The 22,482-nt window shown below is 46.1% G+C and overlaps 1 protein-coding gene across 1 annotated transcript; it reads right to left on the bottom strand.

Moving 5' to 3' along the window:
• Nucleotides 1-444: 444 nt before the first annotated feature.
• itga7 (integrin, alpha 7) lies at nucleotides 445-22,028 on the bottom strand. Its single transcript, XM_029827020.1, is given in 26 exon segments — nucleotides 445-2,003; nucleotides 3,259-3,384; nucleotides 3,458-3,556; nucleotides 3,702-3,815; nucleotides 3,889-4,005; nucleotides 4,111-4,323; nucleotides 4,423-4,525; nucleotides 4,712-4,789; nucleotides 4,887-4,966; nucleotides 5,109-5,183; nucleotides 5,255-5,348; nucleotides 5,350-5,442; nucleotides 5,569-5,684; nucleotides 6,204-6,353; nucleotides 6,443-6,612; nucleotides 6,867-6,928; nucleotides 7,019-7,114; nucleotides 7,209-7,336; nucleotides 7,414-7,502; nucleotides 7,589-7,785; nucleotides 7,875-8,082; nucleotides 11,133-11,264; nucleotides 11,823-12,078; nucleotides 12,173-12,252; nucleotides 12,376-12,503; nucleotides 21,509-22,028. Coding segments are annotated over 26 exon segments (3,378 nt in total). The 5' UTR covers nucleotides 21,727-22,028; the 3' UTR covers nucleotides 445-1,847.
• Nucleotides 22,029-22,482: the final 454 nt, after the last annotated feature.

Raw genomic sequence — 22,482 nt, 5'->3', positions numbered from 1 at the left:
ACACAACTCGAAAATTGAAGTTGTTTTCAGTGAGATGTGAAAGAAAAGCGAGAAGATGATCTTATCGGCCGTGACTGGGACCAGCTGAAGTTAATGATCCGTTTCTTCTCATCCAGAGCTGCTTCAGAAGTTTCGATGATCCACGTTCATAAATGTTCAGCAGATGCTGAGAACTTAACTGCTCTGCAACAAGGCAGGCAATTAGAGGACACAGTGTTTTCAATTCAATTGAGCTTTGTTTTTAACAAGTCTGTGTGTGTGTGTGTGTGTGTGTGTGTGTGTGTGTGTGTGTGTGTGTGTGTGTGTGTGTGTGTCAGTTCCAGTTTAAGAGGATTTCATCCCTTAGGCCCTTTCCAGTGCTAAATCTGTTGATGTCACATCCAGCATTGATGAAAGTTACTTATCACAAGCTGTTAACTGTCATGGCAACCGTGATGACACATTTTCCTCTTTGGGATTAAAGAAAAATCCAATTGATTTATTTTGACATAAGGAGAAACACATTTCCAGAAAATGTCAGAAAAAAGTTTCATTTCTTTTAAGGCAAAGCGTTTTTACACATTTGTAGCCATTTAGCATTCTAATTCGATTATCCAATAACTTCATATTTTATGTTCTGTGTTTTTCTGCCATCTAGCGTTATATAATTGAACTTCATGCCTAACGGCTCAAATAGCTAAAATATTGGCGGCAACTGGCAGTATTTGGTGAAGGATTTTTTTTTTTTTTTTCATTGTGTTCTTATTTACAGCATTAAAACAGCCAAGCATTAATTAAATGAGAGTTAAGGGCAGAATTGCAGCGTCGTTTCATGCAGCAAATACAAGATTGTCCAGCAATGTAAAGGGCAGGGGGATAAAAAATATTACTTAATATGTTGCAGTTCGGTTTTTGGTTCATAATCAGGTTCATCTCTTCCGTCTTCATGTTGTTTATGTGTCACAGGGCTGTTGTTTCATGGCTGCTTGAGCTGAGGTTTTGTCAGCAGCCCTCACTCTCACCACAAGGCACTTGTATGAAGCAGTAGAAATGCAAATGAAACTACCAAATCGGATGTCTCACAGTGAAATTTCTCCTTCTAACATTTAAAAAAATGTATGAAGAGCTCAAAATTTAGACACTGAAACATAGGCTCCAGCCTTGTATTTTTACAAGGTATCAATATATTATAATTAATCATGCAACAATAACTATTTTATGGCTGTTAAATATATTTATATATATATAATTAGGCTGCTTGTCTATTTTTCCATATGTGATTCAAGTTCACTCAGGTAACAAACACAGTACATCTAACTGGATTAAGAAAAAAAATATTGACACAAAAAAGTATTTAATGATGACGCTAAACAACCTGGTGAACTTGTTCGACCCGCTTACTGACACAACACATTCAACATCTTATTTTACAGATTTATATATTCCCAATGTCAACCAGTGCTAAAAATAAATCCCCAAACATCCTCCTTATATAAATGCTCTCCCCTTGGCCCACAGCAGTCATCAGTCTTGCAGTAGTTAAGGCAAAAGTAGTCTTTTGTGAGGGGCAGTGCTTCTACAGCGGCCAGTGTGTCAGTCTGCATCTATTCTGCTCGTCTTTGAGTTGGGATCTTCTCTTGTAGCTCGATGAGGGTTAGTCCAGGGCTGTAAGGACATACAGTGGTAGCTACCCTGGTTCCATTATTGATGCTGGCCTTCAGTATCTACCGCGTCACGCCAGGAGAAATGCGTGCTATAAATGGACCGTCCGAGGCCGGCACAGAAAAGTCTGGGATGTCACCGGAGCAAAGACGGCGCCAGTGCCTCACATGGTGATCGGGTTGAGTCTGTCGCTGCTACGGAGGAAGTTAAGAGGTCCCGTCGCTCCAGTGTGTGGCCCATTCTTTTTTATGGATTTTCCCCGATTTCTCTGTTTGGAACTGCGGCCGGTCCCCACGAGGGATCTTCACCGCGTGGTGCTGGGGCAATTTGTCTTTGTAGTGGGCCCGCTGGAAGAAGCCACACTGGAGGATGACAGAGGAGAGATTAATCGGTTTTTCATTATCACACACACACACTGTGAGCAGTTAGAAGAGTGCTTCTGATGCACTTAAGTAGTTCCTCAGACAGAAGAGATTATCTGATGTTTTTGTGCAGACAAGGTGAATCGCCAGTGGAAGTACAACCACCCAAAAAGCACATCAACATGCTCTCAGCGTCAGTAGATGTTCCCTGAACGCCACTGTTACCTAAAGGTACACACACACACTATCCAAACCAGTTTATTCTGGCACCTGGAAACTTGGTCATGTGACACATGACAAACAGGAGGGGACTGAAATGCACACTGCGAGCTCACACACAGGTGTCAGAATGAACCAGGCGATCGGCGGCTGAAGCAAAACGCGCTGCACATCACTGCAAGGGTCAGAGGGCTCAGAGTGGGCGATGGCTGGGTGGCGTTCAGTGACAACAAACACAAAACAACCACTCTGCAATATATTTACGCAACAAAGAAGCACATTTTTGCCCTCCTTCATCATCCAATTTATCTTGAAGTTTAGGAATGTTGTCATCAGCCAGCTAGCAAATGAATCCACAAGGCAGCGCCGCCTGCAATTTTGGTTACAACTGACAGATTTTGTTGTATCTGTGTTGTCTAAGGGCAGCTGGCATAAATATCAACACATCAGAAGCATCACAACACTTCAGCTGGCCCCCACCTCACAGCTACACTGTAGGGGTGAGCAAAAATGTGCCAATATTTTGTATGCTAATGAACACCCCCAGCCACCGAGGTGAGGTGAACTAGGAGACACTGCCGGGGATGTTTTTTACCGCCTGGAGGAAGAGGAGGAGGGGAGAGCAGGCCAGACTGAAATGTTCTTTGTATTATAGTTCTGACACCTGCTTCTCCACCTCCGAGGGCTGGACCCCCAAGTGGGCGCGGTAGTACTCCGTCTCATAGTGGCGGCGCGGCTCGTTGCGTTTGAAGAAGCCACACTGGACAACAGATGGCCAGAGCAGAGGAGGGGGGGGGGGGATAGAATGGGGAAAAGAGTGGGAAATAAAAACAAAAATGGAAATGAGAGGATGAACAAGAGTCATGGACACGTGAAAATAGGACCATTAAAGAGAAGAAAGAGGAAAGAAAAAACTGGACTAACAGAGTGAGACGGTTCCAGATATCAAGTGGGGGAAGAGGTGACACTAGGAGGAGCTGCTGCATCATTTTTTTTATCGTAGAGCACTGGTGTGACAGGAGTGTGTGTGGGTTACCTTCCACAGCAGGCAGACCAGCAGGGTCAGCAACAGAATGCCTGCCAGGACAGCGATGAGGATGATCCACCAGGGGATCCAGTACTGGTCAGCCATGCCCGGCTCGGGATAGATCATGACTGGAATCTGATGGAGACCAAAGGTCCATATTGAAATGAGAAATTTTCATCAATGTGGGTGCGTGTGGGGGGGCTGAAACCTGTGCAGCAGCATCCTTCAGGACCAGGTGTTTGATGCTGGACTTGACGGTGATGTTGGCTCTGACCAGCAGCTCCAGAGCGCTGACAGCTGGAAACTCCTGACAGACACGGAAGAACGACGCTGAAACTGTCGCTCGTATCTACGAAAGCTCCGGTTTACCGTCTGTTCACTCACAGACGTACGATTATCTGACATTGAGCTGCGCTCGAGTTCAGAGAGAAAGATGAAAACATGCTTTCCACCTCTATGAAGCTGCTGTTCCACAGCCTGGCACGGATCTTCAGGACAGCCTGTCCAGAGAAGCTGTGGAGAGGACACTGAATCAGGATGCAGCGGGCCGACCCTAGAAGACAGTCCTGGTGGGGAGAAGGACCAATGAGCAACGAGACAAATGCATTTCCCCCGTCTCTTCCTGTCACACCCTCTCACCAGTTTGAGGGACTTGCGTCTATCTGAGGCGGCCACGGCCGGGGTGGTTCTTCCCATGCTCCCCTTTGTGTTCACATGGCCCACGTCTTCGGGGTAGGAGCGGCGGGCTCGTCCAGCCTGCTGAAGCAGCACATTTAACGAAACACATCGATGTGTAACTGCCTTTGAAAGCCACTGACGTGGCCGAACTTTCAGTTTGAGCGTGACTGATTGTAATCCTACTTGGTGACTGACAGGTGTGATTCCTGCAGCTGAGGAGCTGTGCAGCATCAGAGGATTCAGGGCGCCTGACGAGGTGCAGCGTGCGTCTGCAGAGCCGTCCAAATTCAGGCTGGCCGGATACAGGAGCCACTTCCCATTGGACAGCTCATAGGGCCACATGATGTTAAGAAAGGCCGAGCCGAGTGTCTGCAGGGCCTGACCAGGGTTCGTAACCTTAGGCAGAGAGCAAAGTGAGCCCTTCCTCACGTCACAGTTACACTAAACGCAGAAGGACGCACCTGAACACAAACACGACACCATTTTTTTTCTCACCACAAACTCAAAATCAACAGGGCTGCCGACGTCCTCCAGGCTGCTCATGGCACTCTCTCCTCTCACCGTCCCGCTGAAGAACAGCTGATGAGGCTCAGCAAGCCTGCGGTGAACACAGAGAGCAGGTCAGCGGGTCAGACGCTCGAACCGAGCCGTGCACCTGTCATGCACCTGTATCAGGCTTCACAGCAAAAGTGTGCGGATTGCAAAAAACGAAATAAGCAGCCCATAAAAGCAGAAGCTTTTATGGTTCATGGTGACCACCAGCTATGAGTAAGGTTTTACTCACCCACTGACCGCCAGAGGGAGCTCTATCACAACCTTAGCCAGAGCTGTGACGGGGACCAGGTCGGGCTGCTCACTGATCCTGGAGGCGACACCACAAACAGCCGCTACCTTAGCTGAAATATTCAAATGCTGAAATGGCCACAGAGGTGTGAAGATTTTAGGGACGGTGGGCTTACGTCGTCAGTGAGAGATCTGCTGTCAACTCAGTGGTCTCGATCGTGATGTTAGATGTGCTCAAGTTGATGGTGAACTTCAGCTGGAAGGTGGGTATGTTTGACAAGAAAATTATAGTCTGGCTACACAGTTGGGTGGAAAACCTGATCATTTCTTACACATGAGCGCATCAAAATGTATGAGAGTAAAAGTAAAAGTGTCTGAGAGCCACTTCCTTTCCTCACCTTTGTGTTCCGTTTCATCGGGTTCCCCAGGTCACATTCAACATGGGAGCCGTTCTGGTTTGCTTGGCATCTCATCTGCATTTAAACAGATAACAAAATGCAAGTTCACACATTTCCACCTTTGGATGATATTTCTGACCTTGTACCTGTGCCGGGATCCTGGAGCCTGCGTACGACAGCGTGTCTGGCAGAGAGATGAACAACTGAGCGGCATGAGCGTCGTCGCCGTCCTCCTCGGGAAACAGGGAGGTCGGATGGCGTGTTGGTGACGGTGATCTCCAGCACCACCAAACGCTGGTCTGACAGCGAGAAGACCTGCACGTCGTCCTCATCCCTGCAAAAAAGGAGAGCCGCACACTGTTGCGTTCAGCGACACGTTCAGCCTCGTGTTTTGACCAAATTCAGGTTCCACTCTCATGTTGGAGATGTTGCAGGGTGAAAAAGCCAGACTGATGCTAACTTTGGCAGAGGCGTGAAGAGGTCAGAGGTCAAAGGCCGCGTTCCAAACTGGTAGCTCAGCTTCAGGTTGCTCTGGCAGATTTTGTCAGCTCCACATCCCTCTCGCAGGAAGTTCACCTTGTGGAAGTCAGAGGAGAGATGGATCAGCGCCGCAGCTACATTAATGAGGCAGAAAAGCTTCGCTGCAATGGAAACGTAAAGAATGTTCAATGGCCACATGAAAGAAACATTAGACAAGAACGTTTGATGTTATTTAAGCTTTTTAGTGTTGGAAAAAACCTTTAAGAAAAGATATTTCTATGAGACAACCTAGACTATGTACAGAAAAAAAAAGTTTCAATTTTATTTCAAAAGACTGATACATATCTAATTTTGTTTTAAGGCTCTGGATCAGTCAGTGATGAGCAAATATGGATTTTCATGCATTATTTGTTCTTAATCAAAGAAAAACGACCCACACTTGGGGTAATTAGAATTTGTTGTAAAAAAAATATATCATACATTGTTTTTTGGGGCTACTTAAACCTGAAAACAACACATCAAATATGAATTTAAATCTACTGGTTACTAAACTAAGAGCATCATAGGCAGTGAAGCCATTTAAAACTAATTCAGTCTAGAAATTTGGATTCAGACCTCTGAGTAAAGCATGTTGGAGGGAGAAACACTGAGCACAGGCGGCAGCTTCTCCAGCCTCTTGGAAGCCGAGTGTCTGCGCGGTGGAACTGGCTTAATGGTGTGGGTTATCTCCAGTGAGATGGGCCGCAGCTTGTCCCGGATGTTCTCCTGCATGGAACAATGATCAGTCCTGAAGCTTTGTCGCGTGTAAGTCCTGTCTCTGATGTGCACGACTAGAGCACGTCGGCGTTACTGACATTGAGCTGGAACACAGCGCTGGTGCACACGTGGTGGTGCTGCTTGTGGAGCTCCACCTCCTCCGTCTGAGTGTACTCTGGATCCAGGGAACTGCGGCCCAGGAAGTTGACGCGGTGCGGGAGGCCCAACTTCCTGCGCTCCGTGTCGGCTTCAAAGTGCACCAACAGGGCTGGATGGGAAGAGCGTGGGAGCAAGGCATGAAGGGAAACAGAAATGTCAGGACACACACAGAGCAGGCGCCTAAGGTGCCCACCGGGGACCGATCCCATATAATCCAACCATCTAAGAGGACAGTAGCTGTGATGTCATCAAAACGACGTTAACGCTGCGCCGTGGATAAGGTTACGCTCCACTTTAAATAGAGTCTTGGTGCTTTGAGCCCAAGTCCCCCATGATGGGAGAACCAAAAAGGTGGTGACTTACTAATGTGGGGTGAGTAGTGCTCTGGGTGGGCCATAAAGGCGAAGCAAGCCTTGACCTCCACGCTAAAAACAGCAGGACAGGGGAAAAAAGAACATTATCTGTGATGCAGATTCAGCGGCAGTTGCTTGTGTGGGCGTGGGTTCGGGCCTCACCACACTCCTGTCCTGCCTTTGCAGTTGCTCTGCTCCAGATCGATGTATTGAGGATCAATGGATACGTCTCTGATCACGTGGATGACGGGACAAGACCTGGGGGCGCACGAACGACGGCGGAGGAGGATGAGAGCAATGTTAGCAGGGAAAGATGTTGAATTTCCACATCTGCAAAGTCAGATTCTCACACCTGAAGAGAACCACAGAGTCGTTGAGGGAGCCCACGGCAACATCTGGGTAATGGTTAGCGTCTATATCCAAACCACCTGAGATGGAGTATCCGAAACGTCTCACGTCAAAGTCCCGACCATCCAGCACCTGATGGGAGAGATGGATGACTGTTGACAGATGTGTTTAGACAATAAAAGGAAAATTTAAGGGTTCTCTTGGATCACCTGAGCAGGTTTTGTTTCAATACCAGCGTCTGAACCTCTGTAGATGAAAACCTTGCCATCGCCATCAAACGGGGCCCCCACTGCAATATCTACACACACGTGCAGTTTGGTATAATTAATCACAAGCAAATGAGGGATTTTTCCATGTGCGGAGCTTCAAAACACACGCTCTCACCTCCATATCCGTCCTGGTCCAGATCTCCGATGCTGCTGACTGTCATCCCGAACATGGAGTCGTAGGTCCCGTTGAGACGGATCGGCCGGGCCTGATCATCCCAGTGGCCGAAGGGGTTCAGGTAGACGTACACAGCCCCGCCAATCTCTGCCTTGCGGTCAAAGAAATTCGGAGCTCCGATAATCAGATCCGTCCATCTGTGCCGAGAAACAAAACCAGAGATCTTCGAAGAGTTCCTGAACTTTCTCAGAAGCACAAACTGTCTTGAGCTTCGTTTTCCTCTCACCCATCCCTGTTCAGGTCTGTCGTGGCTACCGAGTACCCGAAGGAAGACGCCAGCTCCTCCCCCCAGAAAATGTGCTGCGGCACCAGTCGGTACACATTGTCTTTCCTCAGCAGCACCACCGCCCCTGTGTGATTAGCCCGGGGCGCCCCCGCCACGAAGGTCAGCTCCCCGAGGCTCATAATGTCCATGGCTGAGTCCACTGAAAATCCTGGAAGGAGACGACGGCATGGGGGAGGGAGGGGTCAGAGGTGAGTATCGACCGTGGGACTGGGGCCATCTCCTCCCTGCGTCATGTTCGGCTCATCGTTTTACTAATGAAATGTGCGATTTGAGTGCTTATTGATTAGATGTCAAAGTCCTGATGAGTGTAAACGACCTGTGTGCTGCTGTTGGAGCGATTTTAAGTCCAAGAGCAGAAAAAGGCCAGTTTGTAACGGGGAGAGATGTTTGGAGACTCGCCTAACGTCTCCTGAGATTCACGATGCTGCTGCTTTCAGTTGCCTCGGGAAGTCAGCATGTAAACAAGTTGGCTGAGCATTCATCGGATTTATCACCTAGAGCAGCTCTGCTTTTGTGTGTCTGTGAATTAAGCACATCTCTGCATGTGTGTGTGTGGGAATGTATGGATGCATATAAATCAGGGAGTGTAAAGGACTGAACAGCTGGAAGGAGTGTGTGTGGGGGTATATTTGTGTGCATGTGGGTTGTGAGTTTGCATCATGGGTAAGTTTGTTATCAAGCAGTAAATATCTGCAAATCAGATTAAATCTTATACATCCATCATGCACCAGTTTAAAGACATGCAAAGGGAGTGTGAGAGAGGGGGGGGTGAGTAAACATACATAGGGAGACAACAACAGAGACAAACTCCATGGTGGCAGGTGTGGAATGCAACTGTCAGCATCACAGATCCTGTAAACACCCCTGAACGGAGACTAAGGCGCCGCTATTTCCACACTGGGTGGCTTTTAACAAGGTCATCGCTATAAACCTCCAGCTTAAACTAGTGCGAAATATAGGCTACCTTCTTTCCACCGCCGATTAGAATTCTAAAAATAGAAAGCATGAATATGTATCTGTCGTGTTTATTTTGAGCTTTCATATTATGTAAGTCTTTCTTTACCGCCATGCTCATTTGAAATCTTTATGTCTTGGAGGTGGCCTCCAGATAACCTGACAGCAACCATGGAGTCAATTTAGCTCCACACGCATTTGTTGTAACATACCAGCGTTTAGCCCAATGGTACGTCAGTAAAAAGATGTATGCTTTCAATTAGCAAGATGCTTAAACTTAGTTTAAATGTTGTTTCCAATTTAATGATAAACACATAAAGAAAACACACCATCTAAATTAGCTGCAACACTGTTGGGGGGGTTGTTTTAGTAAGCATGCGTATGTCTGCTATATCATCTGATTAGGATCAATGGGAGCATGTGAGTAATAAATGAAGGATCAGGGGTCACGTGGGAATTAGTGTTGTCACGGCGACGGCTCAATGTGGGGACCAAGAGGGTGAGCAGGCTCGGAGGCATGTGAATGAAAAGATTTACAGCAGATCCACACACTTAGTGGACACTGATAACTGGAACAGTCAACACAACATAAATAGTTCTTCCTTGATACCAGTGGAGACCGAACAGCAACAGACTCCTTAAAATATCACACCAAAAAGTGCAGCACGAATCTTGGTTCCTCAGGATCTGAGATCACTTTGGTGTCTCGCTTTATATCTTCCTAATTTAAGCTTGCAAAATAACACAGATTTAACACATTCCAAATTCCAGCTACTCAGGATATACAGCACCTATGGAACTATAGCCCTTAGCAGACGCTCTAGCTTTAAACGGTAGATGAAAAACATTAGCTGTAGCAATGATGCTAATTAAACTAAGTAGTTCATTTTAAGTCAAATGAGGTCTTCTGTGCCGCTGGATACGCACTTAGGAGAATGAATCTCAGTTAATTACAGTTTCATGTCAGTATAGTTCAAATGAAAAAGAGCTCTGTAATTCCATCTGCTTGGTCATACTTCACCTGGTTAGCCGTAAAGTAGCATTAGCTTAAAGCACTAGAGCGCTAAACTCTCGCCACAGGACCGCTACCACGAATAGGGTCGTCTATGAGTTATGTAAAACTTTTGATTGGGAAAACAATTAAAAAAACCTCAGCCACCAGGAAAGCCTCACGCACATACACACACACACACACACACACACACACACACACATGCACGCAGACACGCTAATGATGACAGATACCTACAGACAGAACACACACACCCTGCTGCTACTCAGACACAACCATCCCATATATTCGAAAGTAATGTATTGAAAGTAAATTAAACAAAAATCAAACAATAGAAATCATATAAATGAAATATTAAATTAATTACAAAATAAAAATTATGTTAAATTAAATTGGATGGCCGTCTCTTTATAGCAGTAAAGGTGGTTCAGTCTAATTTACAAGACAGATTAAAACCAAACATCTAGGGGGGATTAGCGGTAAGGATTAAGACAAAGACAGATAAGATAGCAGAACTACTTTCACTACAAGCCCAAGTCTGATCCGAAACAAAAACACCTCACGCCTACAAACCTAAGTAGCTATTATGAGCTACATCCTCAAATGGTGTGGGTCGACTGGAGGGCTCCAGAGTTTTGTACAGCAGTGCATCTTCAATGGGACTAGCCATGAACAAGAGCCCTACATGGCCCGAGATAGGAGGAGAAGGACAGAGAGAGAGAGGTCGGGAGTGATGGGGTGGTGGAATGGTGAGGGGGATAAAAGAGTGGACAGAGAGAGAAACAAAGGGGACAGGGTTGTGCGGGTGAGACAGGCTGTGATTGATTGGTTTCTGCTCTTTGGTGCTGCAGCGGTGCTTCCTGTAAAACCACTGGGTAGCACTGGTGAGGAGCCGACGTTTCGGGCCCAGACTGCGTCCTCTTTCTCGTTTCCATTTGATTGTTCCAAAGCTGGAGGCAGGCCATCCCAGTCTTAGTAAATATTAAAATCATAGGAATGAGAGCTAGGTCTCAAGACTCAGCTCTTGGAACTTTACCACATCCGTCCACCCACGTTCATTTCAAAGAAAAACATTGGACAGGAAACCACCAGTTAGCGGCAGAGCCCCCCCTGGTATTAGCTGACTTCTCTAGCATGCTGAGGTGCAGTCTGGCCCCTGGTGTCGCCCCCACACCGGCCCTCAGGTCCTCTCCTGTGCACGGGCAACAGTGAGCGGGGAGGGCAGATCCTACCCAGGTAACTGTGGTAGGGCACGGGGATGAGCTGGGCGTTTAGCTGTTTCTGATCTGCCACCTCGTAGGGTCCGTCGTCATAGAGACCGAGGTCAAGCAGAGTCTGGTTGAGGAGCTGGACGCGCATCTCACCTGGAATGGAAACGGGCGAGGGGCACAGCAAAATAACATGGATGGGGGAGGGGGGGGGGGGGGGGGTATGTTTCAGAGGTAGCCCTCATCAAGGACAGAGAGGCTCAAATTCCCCAAATCCAGCATCAGATGATCATAAAACATATACAACAACAGATACCTACACACCTATTAAAGCATGTTCAGTTACATTTGGTTGAGGTTTGTGAATTAAAAAGCTTAGACAGTCAATAATATTATTGATCTCCTGCATGAGAGTGTAAAATCAATCAGCTCCACTCATAAATCTGCCTTCTTTAATTAGAGCTCCTAAAATTCTGTCTGCATTTATGACGTTGCAACAAAACCCTCCTGTTCAACCTGTTTCAACAAAGCATTTGGTGTAAATTAGCCATATTCTCCAGCTCATTCATACATTTAGTTCTGTATATATCTTAACAACATATGTTTTAGCTCTTTAGCCTTCACAAGCTGTCTGCAGCGGCCATGTCGCTAGTTTTATTCCAATCTTTTGAGAGGGAGCAGCTCAGCTGTCCTCAGCTCAGTGGGACGCGTTACCTTTCCAGTTGTATGTTCCAGGGGCCCCAAACAGAATGAAGTTGTTATCGGGGGTGAAACTGACTGAAAGGCCCTGCTGACAGAAGCCGAACTGCTCGTGTCCCTGCGGGCGGCCTTCGCAGAACTTCCATTCCCCTCCGTCCAGGTCGTCCCGCTCCGTCAGGTCGTCGCTCAGGACGTAGCAGCGGCCGATGGGGTCGCGGGTCTCTGATGGCTGACTCACACGCTGCCTGAGCTCGTAGAGGTGCGCGCAGGTCTTGTGGGGTACAAGAGGACATCATTTATTGACTTTGAGCTTGGATCTCGGTGGCCTGTGGGCCTGGTGCCTTCATGAGGTGTTCGTCTCTTACCACCACCTTCCCTCCGATCCCCTGACTCTTAACAGTAACTCCCAGCCACTGGTTGTGTTTGCTCTCTCTGTTCAGACTCACTGAGATAAAACAAAAAGGGAAATTAAAAGTATATACATGAAAATAGGCCCAGCCGTAAACCCACTCGCTCCCGCGTTGATGGGCTTGTTCTAGCCGCCGATGAAGCGTCATCTTCCACCCACCTTCTCCGTCTATGTCCACCCTCTCGCAGTCGTACTCCTCTGGCGTGATGGGGCATCTGAATAAAGCTCCGGGTCGACTGCCCCTCAGCGGGCCTTGCCCTGCTGCCTGCGGCGCCCCCACGAGGATCCTGGAGGAACACACCATAAAGTCGCGGTCACGCCTGCTGGCCGACCTCGGCGGCCTCATAGCTCAGCCATCAATAACGAGTTCAGCTTTAAAAATACAGCACATCTGTTCTGATCACGTTGGTAGCACCAGGCTGACGCGGTCTCGCATCATTTTGTAATAACAGGAGGAAGAAAGGTTTATCTTCGGCGATGGAGGCTCGTATTTCGAGCGCCGGGTCACTGCCCTCTGCCTTATTAGGAGCGGCTGATTCAACTTAGCTCGCTATTTAAAAACAGAACCTTGTGCCGCATTCCCACCAAGACCAGCAGTAGAGGCCCTGAAGAGACGCAGGAAAATAAAAGACATATTGTAAACCAGCCTGAGAGCGGCTGCGAAGATTCCCCAGACAACAACAGCGCTTCCTGTGAGCCGGCCGATTATCTGTAATTATCATAACGGTGCAGCCCTTCAGTTCTATACGCTTAAATTGGAACCATCTCTGTGGGAGAACTTTGCCTATAAATACTGTGCAGCCAACTGATAGCCCTGCCTGAACCAGGCACAGACAAACAGACGGTTGGGTGGTCACCGATACTGTCAACAAACAGCCTGAGCTGAGAGTCGTCCTGCTGTTATAGTGCAGATATTTCAGAGGCCAAATGTGTCGTTTGTCATTCATCACGGGACAAAAATCTCCTAATTATAATGTAGCAGGAGCACTCAACAGGAGCTAGCATGGCCTTTGGGTATAAAAAAAAGAGATCACAAGAATAGCTTCAAGGCACTCCCCAAAATTCTTTTATTATCATTAGACTGAATAAGAAAGAGGCTTTTACAGTAAGAGATGGACGGTCTTGTCACAACCTAAGTAAAGGCCGACTCTCACACTCTCCCTCGAGCTTCAAATCACAACTCAAAACCCACCTTTTCAAACTAGCATTCTCTCTTTGATTCATTCATTCAACTCTTGCACCTTATTGTGATTTCATCTAATTTATTTCTTCCTCTTTTGTCTGCGATTGTGTTTTGGTGACCGTGACTGTCCTGAAAAGTGCCTCTTGAATTTAAAAATGTTGTTATTTTTCATCATCATTAGTGTTATAATTAAGTTACCTCATAATGTTACGTTTGCACACATTGTTGATGTGGCTGGAACAGATTTGATGTTCCTAGAGAATTCCATATTCCAAAAAGGGAGGATTACCCACTGAGACTGGTTGTGGGACATGTTTCGACATGGAGACACAAATGCACCGCAAGCATTAGCTTTGTTCTAGCAGAAGATTCCAGCCCAATAAACACAGTGGAAACGCAGCCACATTATCAGACAGCTCCACTTTCCCTCCTCTACTCATATCTGCTCTGCAGTCATGTGTCTCAGGAACCATCTCAAGTCACAACACCCCAAACTAAGGATGAGGGCTTCGGCTATCCGGTACTCTATGCCAAGACCCAGACAATGGATGGAAGAAGGAAATAAAATAAAACAAAAACAAAATGATAAGATCTGATCCTTCTTATAGATTCACATACCAAAAGTGCTCTCGCTTATGTTTGGGGGTAAAGGTGATGTCTATCTTCACAAGCAGGTGTCAGGGTGTCAGGTGGGGGGTCCTTTAAGCTGTTAAACCACCAATATTTTGAGATGTTTTGTCACCCGAACTCAAACACTCGCCCGCATATGATATCCAGCCAGCTTTAGCATTATTTCAAAGAGCAGGGTGCAAGAAGGGTCTAAATGGAAGACAATCCGTGCTTCTATTTTGAGGCGTCTCTAAAATGAAAGACGCCTTTATGGGGAAAATGGAAGTCGCCAGTCAACTGTCGAACAAGGACAGTTTGTGTGGTGGTCCAGAAGAGGCAGGCCTGGGTATTCTGCATGAATCTATTTGTATGAAGTCATCGAGTTATTATAAGTTGAGGAATGCCTGACGTACTGTCACGCGTGTCCTGGGTTTACCACAGAAGAAGAGTGATGGCTGAGTAATAGCTCTGCTGTCCCACTCTCATTCTGGGGGGGGGATCCAGACAGCATTATCACCTTTCATCTTTACGAGAAACTGCATTTGTTCCCGTTGCAGGCTGGGCTGGAATATGAGGGGGTGTTACCGTGACGATGCCGTGCGTGAAATACCCACATGAACCCGGATCACGGCAGAGCCAGCAGCGTAACCGGAGCGTGAGTGTGATGATGCACATACTGTAGAGGGGGTTTGATGATAAACCTCCCAACCCCTCCCCAACACAAGGTAATCAGATTAATAGGAGCCCAAATAAACATTGGCAAGCAGAAGAGCACATCATTAGCATTGAGTATGCAGAGGAACTATAATGTCAAGGTATAAATATCAGGACCGGTTTGGTACATCCTGTCCATTATATATAATCACCTGTTTAAACATTTTTGAAAAGTTACAGAGAATAGACTGCTACTTTTGTTGTGCAGCCCTAATGAACATGGAAACTAGCTAGAGTGTAAACATCTTTTGAACATACATTTATTTCTACCTCAAACTCAGCTTATTTCCAACATTCTGTTTACCGCCACTTTTTCACCTGGTGGTCAGTCTTTGTATTGTAAATATTAAAATGGTGACTCCAAAATCTAAAGCACATTTCCAGTCATAAAACAGGCTCTGGTTGTAATAATTATTCAATAACCTAGCACTGATGGATGTGCACAGGTTTTTTCAGCTAATTTTCACTTATGACTTATAGTCACACGCTGGAATATTATTACCCCACAATCAGAGTGGTGCGTTCATTAGGGAGATTATGTGCTCTGACCCCAAAACACATTAATTCCCACCATGGGTCTGATCAATCATCCCCCCAGTACCACCCTTACATGCATCCCACCTCAGTCCTCCCCCCAACCCGCCCTCAGAAACCCCTAAAAAATCCCACACAGACATTTCCAATGAGACCATAAAGGGCCACAAACTCAGGTCAGAATGTTTGCTGGAATATTAAAACAATCCTAGTGTTGATTCACCGGGGTGATAAAAACCAAACATGATGTAGATCAAATCCTCTATTTACTGCATTTTGATAGTGTTTATACTCCTACAGCAACTAAATTCCAGTGGGTTCATTTCCCTAAATCGATCGCCAAATTCTCCCCCAAACTAAACATGAACTAACACCAGAGTTGGGCTTTTGTCGTCCCAGGGAAAAGTGCCGGACGTGCCTGGATTTCACCTGCAAAGTGCTCATGTAAACACTCCATCAAACGAGAGACACCAACACCTCCCTTGTTGTAATCCAACAATAATTCCTGAAATTCTGATTTGCTTGTTTATGGAAGAAGGCGGCTCGCGCCGAGACCGAAAAAGGAGAAAGTGGAGGGATATATAATTATGTAAGACGTAGAGGAGAGACTGAGGCAGTTCAGCTGTGACCCACACATGCCTCCCCTTCTAAAAGTTAATCTTTTCTTCTTTCTTTTGTGAAAAGCTGAATCCTCCCTCGCACCCCTTTAACATCTGTGAGTGGTGTGAGGTCGTGGCTCAATAGACAGTGGCTCTGCAGGACCAGCACGGAGGCCAGGGGTTCTTTAGGAATTCTGTTGTCATGGGGCAAGACTGTGACCTCTGCCCTTCAAACACACACTCTCATGTGCACATTCATGCAGAGGAAAGACATCAATGGAGGGGCTGCAAGGACAAATTTGGGCATGTAGGAATACAGAAGATCACCCCAAGGAAGACGTCGGACAACTGGGTAAACTCACTGGCTGCAACGTGTCCAGCAACATCAACTGTGACCATCATAAAAGCGGTGGGTGTCAGAAGAGACCCGCGCCCACGCCCGACCCCCGGCTTCTCATTTTGGCTTTACAGAGAAGAGGATGACAGCTGAGGCTGAGGTGACGAAGCTGTGACTCATCAGATTTTTAGTATCTCAACCTGCTCTCAGGACGACAGAAATGGTTGGCGCACAATAAAAATCAAAGAGACACACACACGGTAACAGCTGCCCCAAACCCCTCTGGGATTCTGTGGTTCACTGCTGCCGAACGTGACTCAACTTCCCGTTTAAACACCGGTGATGCCAGCGAGGGAATACTTACCGACACTATAACAAATGTGGAGGAAAATGAGTTTTGAATTGAACTAATATCCGTGACCGTGCGACTATGCTACAAGCAGGAGGGGCACAACAGCTGTGAGCAGCTGTAACCCCCCCCACCACCACCACCACCACCCACCCCCCCACCGTCCACCCCCGTCTTTGCTTCAGATGAATTTTTAACAACCCCTCAGCTCACCACCTGAACCGCCACTGATCAATAAATGAAAGACCGTTTGACCATCTGCAGACATAGATTAGCGGATGATTGGCACACACACACACAGACACACACAGACACACACACACATATGCACACACATACACAGACTTTCTTCTTGTCCCTTAGTCTCCTGCTGTTCTGCTCCCCTCTTAGCCACTCATATGTCTATTGATCTGCACACGGCTCATGTGACACCTCTATTTTAATTATCTTTTACTTTTGGTCTTTTACATTTTATTGCTGAACTCTTTTGGTTAAAAAAAACGAACAAACATTAAAACCAAATAAACAGTCGGGTAAATTACGACTGTCTTTTCTGTACTTTCACAGACGGTAAGCTGGTTGCACCGGCGTGGAAATGGACTGATCAGGTCGCCTCTTTCACTCCAGTCTAAACATGTCATTGTTGCCAAGCTGATGTTACACCAGTACCTTTCATATGTAGCTACATATATATATAAATCAGCAGACTATGATTCAACTCCACACAATGCCGACATATCCGAATATCCAATACCTAACCCCCAAAGCTAATGGATCTGAACTGAAATGAGAAAAGATAAATGAAAACCCAACACGGTGCAAAGCCAACTGTGCTGTAATCAACGATCTTGTGTATCCTGATAAGCAAACACAAAAAGGTTCTCCATCGTTTGCAATTTCCTCCTCATCTCTGCTTATCACATGCTGCGCTGTAGCCACAGTTCTGCCCTCAGTTCTGCTATCCTGCTGATTGATTGAACCGCATCTTTACCAGAGTGCACCCAACTGCCTCCAAATGGATACACACATATATTTAATCAAGGGGGTGATTTATTCATCCACTTCCACCAGACCCTCCCCCACACAGAGACTTAACTGGTGTGTTGTCAGTCCGCGGTAAGGTTTTAAGTACTAAAACATCTTTGATTTTCTTATGAATAAGAAGGAAATTTATATGATATTGCCCATCAAGATATTACCGCCTGTTTTCCCTTTGCTCTGACAAACTGTTCTGCACCACATTCGCTGCTGATCCTGCAGCCCGCTGCTCTGCCCCTGGTGAACACGTGTTCCCCAGAGTAATATTCCTGAAAGCTCCTGAGCAGCCCTGCATCCCACAGAGCTTTTGTCCAGTTCAGGCGGGCAGCCTGGTGTGGAGGAATGGGCCAATGCTAACGACACAGGGGGAGTAAGTAAGAGCTAGCAAACAGCATTAATTGTGTGTGCATGTGTGTATGTGTGTGAGTGAATGTGTGTGCGTGCATACACTTTGCTCTTTCTGCTCTCCCATATAAATTTGCTGTTTGTTCCTACATTTATAAGGCTTTTAGATGAATGGTCTCTGGCAGCTTTGGCAACAAGACTGAGGGAGAAAATAGGTGGGATAACACTCATGAATTGAATTAAGGAGCGTGATGGGGGACGGTCCATTCCCAGCTCTTTAGCTGAGGGTGAAAAAGCAGCCTTTATGTGGGTATTTTAATGCAAATTAGCTTTCAGAAAATCTTTGTGTTATAAGCACACATTTATGGCCGACCTCATTTAAACTTGTGTTCTTCCCTAAACAAAAAAAGGTCACAGAGGTTAAACACAAAGGGGGTGTTAATTTTTTTTTCCCCAAATATGGGAGTTACAAAATTTACTGGGAAAAATATAGGTTGAGCACATCTTCTTTAGCATCTAAAGATGACTTGCTAAATTGAGTGGAACTTTGCAACAGTGTGTGTCCTCCAAACAAGCTCAGGGAACTGTTTTTCCTTCCATTTGAGTCTAATCTCTACCATTTAAGAGCCGGTATGGAAAGCACACTTCTTGTTTTGTCTTCTAGTGTTTATGAAGACTGGAGGATTTGAGGAAGAGGATTTGTTCAGCTTCAGAAATCTGTTTCAGTCTCTTCTTCAGCCACTCAATCCAAACCTCAGAGTAGAGTTCTGGGACCTTTTCAGACCTCTGGGCCACTGTCAGACCACTGGCTCAGAGAGAGCATCTCTGTTTTGAGTGTACTAACACTCAAAACTAGTCTTGGATGTAAAGTGAGCCGCGACCTGTAACAGCCCACTTTCTTTATGACATCACTACTGTTGAACTTTATGTTTAAATTACGTAAATTGAAATATCAGGAAATGTGTTTGACCTGAACATTTTGTCTTACTGTCTTCACTTCTAAACAGTCGCCATAGTTGTGACACGCCGATGACTGACGTCAGCTTTCTTTCGATGTGCCAATACATAAAGGTGGAGTTCTGCAGTTCTTCACATTCAAAAATAAGTGACATGGCCTCAGATCTCTGTCCCTGTCCACTGGTGTGTGTGAATGTCCCTCAAAAACACTGACGATGAATGTGTGACATGCAAGAAAAACCAGGTCGGTGGGTTTTACAACATGTGTGTCAAGGCCAGGGAGAGCAGCCACAGCAGGAAGCACCTGATCAAAAGCATCATTAGTATTTTTCACAGTCTTTCATCCGGCCAGGGAGATGAACGTCTTTATCTGAATTCAGGCAGATAGGCAGAGGTTGAGCTAAGCTCAGTGGGCTCCCTGTCTTCACCCCACCGCCAACTATTAGCGGAAGCACCTCTCATGGGAGTATAAATAGACAGCACAGGCATAACTCAGACAGAAATACCCTCATCTGTCTGGCATCAGCAGTGACAGCAACAGGACGAGACCTTTGGGCTCAGTTTGGGAACCCCTGCCTCAAGACAACAGTAATTATGGCCTAGTATGAAAGGTTCTGTATGAAAGGAGAGTGCGTTGTAGCTGTTAACATGAAAATAGGGTGGCACTCTTTCAAGTCTTCCAAGCAGGTCACCAAAGAGGGTTTGGTTACAGCATGAGTCAATATGAGATCATAATGTCATGTGGATTGGCTTTTGCCCTGGCTTTTGCTCTTCTCTGGGCTCATTTCTTTAGCGATGTGTGATTCAGCTCAGAGTGTGAGCATCAAAGCTCTGATATCATTTTCACCTCTGAATCCAGGTGCATTAAACACAATGAGCGGAACCCAACATGACTACAGGCATATGTAACCCAAACCTTCCAAACTCGAAGAGAAAATGAGTCATTAGTACAATAACTTTAGTATGGAGACGGAAGCACAGGGGTGATAAGAGGGGCGCATAAATGGAAGCCAAAATCCCACATTAAAACTGCAGCAATGCCAAGAATGCAATCTTAAAGCTTAATGGAACTGTATTATTTAGATGGAGAGATAATTGCTGCACTCCTATCTGAATAATACATTTCTCAAATTGTAAGAGTAATCATATAAACTTTAGGTCTTTCAACTACAAACCCTCAAAGAGTCAGCAGAACTTAAGAATCAAGGTACGTTATACAGATGATTATTGGGTATTGTTTGTGATAAACCTCGAAAATGTACTGAGCAGTGAGCTTTTTGTTGTTCAGCAAATCAAAGCTCACTGACATTCAGGTTCAATGTTTTGGTTCCCATTTTAAAGGTTAGAGTCTTTTTTTAATCAGTGCAGGAACCTTTTAGAGAATAAGCCCCTAAACTCTCTGCTGATGACCAAATATGAAGCTAAGGAGCCAGTCGGATCCCTCAGAAGTAGAGGGGAGATTATTCGGAATATTTATGATAGAAATACATGTGATGCACAGTGGCTGCAGGATAAACACAAATGGAAAAAATGTAAAGTTGCTTCAAACTTGTTTAAAAGATTTATGGCACAAGCTTTGCTATCAATTGTTGCTAGATGAGAACTTATCTAATTTCATTAGCTTTACTGAAACAGTCCTAGTGATGATGAAGGTGATGTCATCCTAAAGTCATCTGAACTGTAAATATGATGTCACAGAGTAGTGATGACAGTAAATACTCATGGTGCATCAAATAGATGTAATAGACAGCGAGCTACTTTCCGGCAGGAGACGTGACCCTGACTCGGACTGTAAATGCTGACGTCATGGGTCTTACCGGGCGACAGGATGACTCCAGCCCGATTAAACTGAGGAGCCAACACTTAAATATGGACCTCCAACATGCTTCAAACATCTTTCACATCACTTTTACCTTTGAATATCGACAAGTATAATGGATGTAAATGGAGATTAGTAGCAGTCAAATTCTTCTCACAATATATAATTTACAAGTGGTCCTATATGTGTGATATTTATGATGCTTTAAGTGAGTTAATAAGACCCTTGACTTATGTTCGTCTCAAATGAATTACTGCACAGTCACAAAGGAACAAATTCCTGGAACGCACATGCAGATCCACCACAAGATATTGAGAAGTTTACTGAGTAAAGATGATAAAACAAGCATCGATTGCACAGCCGTACAGGCTGTCAGGATCTGCATTCCCCTTGTGTGAAGGCTGCATCAGGACATCAGCACAGCTCTGGAAACAAAAACCTCAAAAAATCCTTAAAACCGTTTCTCTTATGGCCGGAATTTATAGCCTGGCAGCTGATTCAGCAAACCTGCTCTCAGCCGCTCCACATGCTGCAAATCATGGTCTGATAACTCATGCTGGAGATGCTGGGAGTCCCGCAGCCTCTTATGGATGTAACAGTGATTAAGCAAAGACTGGTGCCGCATAGCAATGCTGTTGAAGCTGCACTACTCAGATTTCACTTTAATGTTGACAAGCTTAAGAGGGGGAAAAGTACAGAATGAAGAGCAGGTGCACGGTGACGATTCAACCTGGTAACAGGGTGTAAAAGTAGATGCCTAAATGAAATATTGTGCCAGAGGCTCGAGGGACGTGCTGCAGTCACTCACCAGCTCTGAGGCTCTGGGCTGATCTGTTGGTGAAGTGCTAGAGAGAAACCAAAAAAGGTGCCACCATCTCCCAACTTGTGCAGTGTGTGGGTAGTATCCAGGTTAAAGCCCCAAGCTTGGCTTGAAAGGGTCCAGAGTGCCCAGAGGAAGAAAGTCCAACCGTGAGAGGAGTGAGATGAGTGGCAGGGAGCTTCCGCGTGTCCCAGCAAGGCTGCCATAGCAAGGTGCAGAGGAGCAAGTTCAGTTCAGCAAAGGTACAGGGCAGATTCCTTCCACAACTCCCTGAAAGAAGCAAAACAGAGCAAATCCACTGCAGTGTCCTCTCTTGTGTGTGGATGACTCTAGGTTCCAGCCTTCTTTCTCTTCCTCCCTGTCGTGCTCGCCCTAAACTCTGTTTGCCGCTGTCAGTCTGGAGAGCAGGCTGTGAAAATGTGGCTGCCTCTACTATGTGCGTGTGTGTGTGTGTGATTCTCTGAACGCATGTGCGCCTCCCCCTCCTCTAAGCTCTGAGGGAGAGAGGACAAGTGCCTTGAATAGCCCGCTCACTCCTCCCCCCTCCTCTCTCTCTCTCTCTCTCTTTCTGCCTCTCCATCACCCTTCCCTCCCCTCCCACCCGTCCTCCTCTCAGCTGACATCAACACTCAGGGGACTGCTGCCAAAATACCAGGCAAGGTTGTCAAGATACTTAGCGGCTACTGAATAGAGAGAGAGAGGGTGAAAAGACAGCAGACTGTTGTCCGCCGAGTTCACACGGCCCAAAATGACACAGCCCTTGTAGGCTCAGGTGCTCCTAAGAAGGAAAACACCAAGCGAGTAAACACGAGGGGCAATCTCAAGAGTCAAAAAGTTAATCAGATGAAAATCTCAAAGTCTTTTTCTCTGCCGTGAGCTCCAGAAATCCCTGCAGCTTTGACTGGGAGCAGCAGTGATCTAGAAGGAATCTTGCAGACAAAAGGGCAAAATGCGCAGTGACC

This window comes from Takifugu rubripes, chromosome 19 (assembly GCF_901000725.2).
Source record: "Takifugu rubripes chromosome 19, fTakRub1.2, whole genome shotgun sequence".
NCBI classification, from domain to species: Eukaryota; Metazoa; Chordata; class Actinopteri; order Tetraodontiformes; family Tetraodontidae; genus Takifugu; species Takifugu rubripes.
Note: the sequence above shows the minus strand (reverse complement) of the source record. Positions and strands in the feature narration are given on the sequence as shown.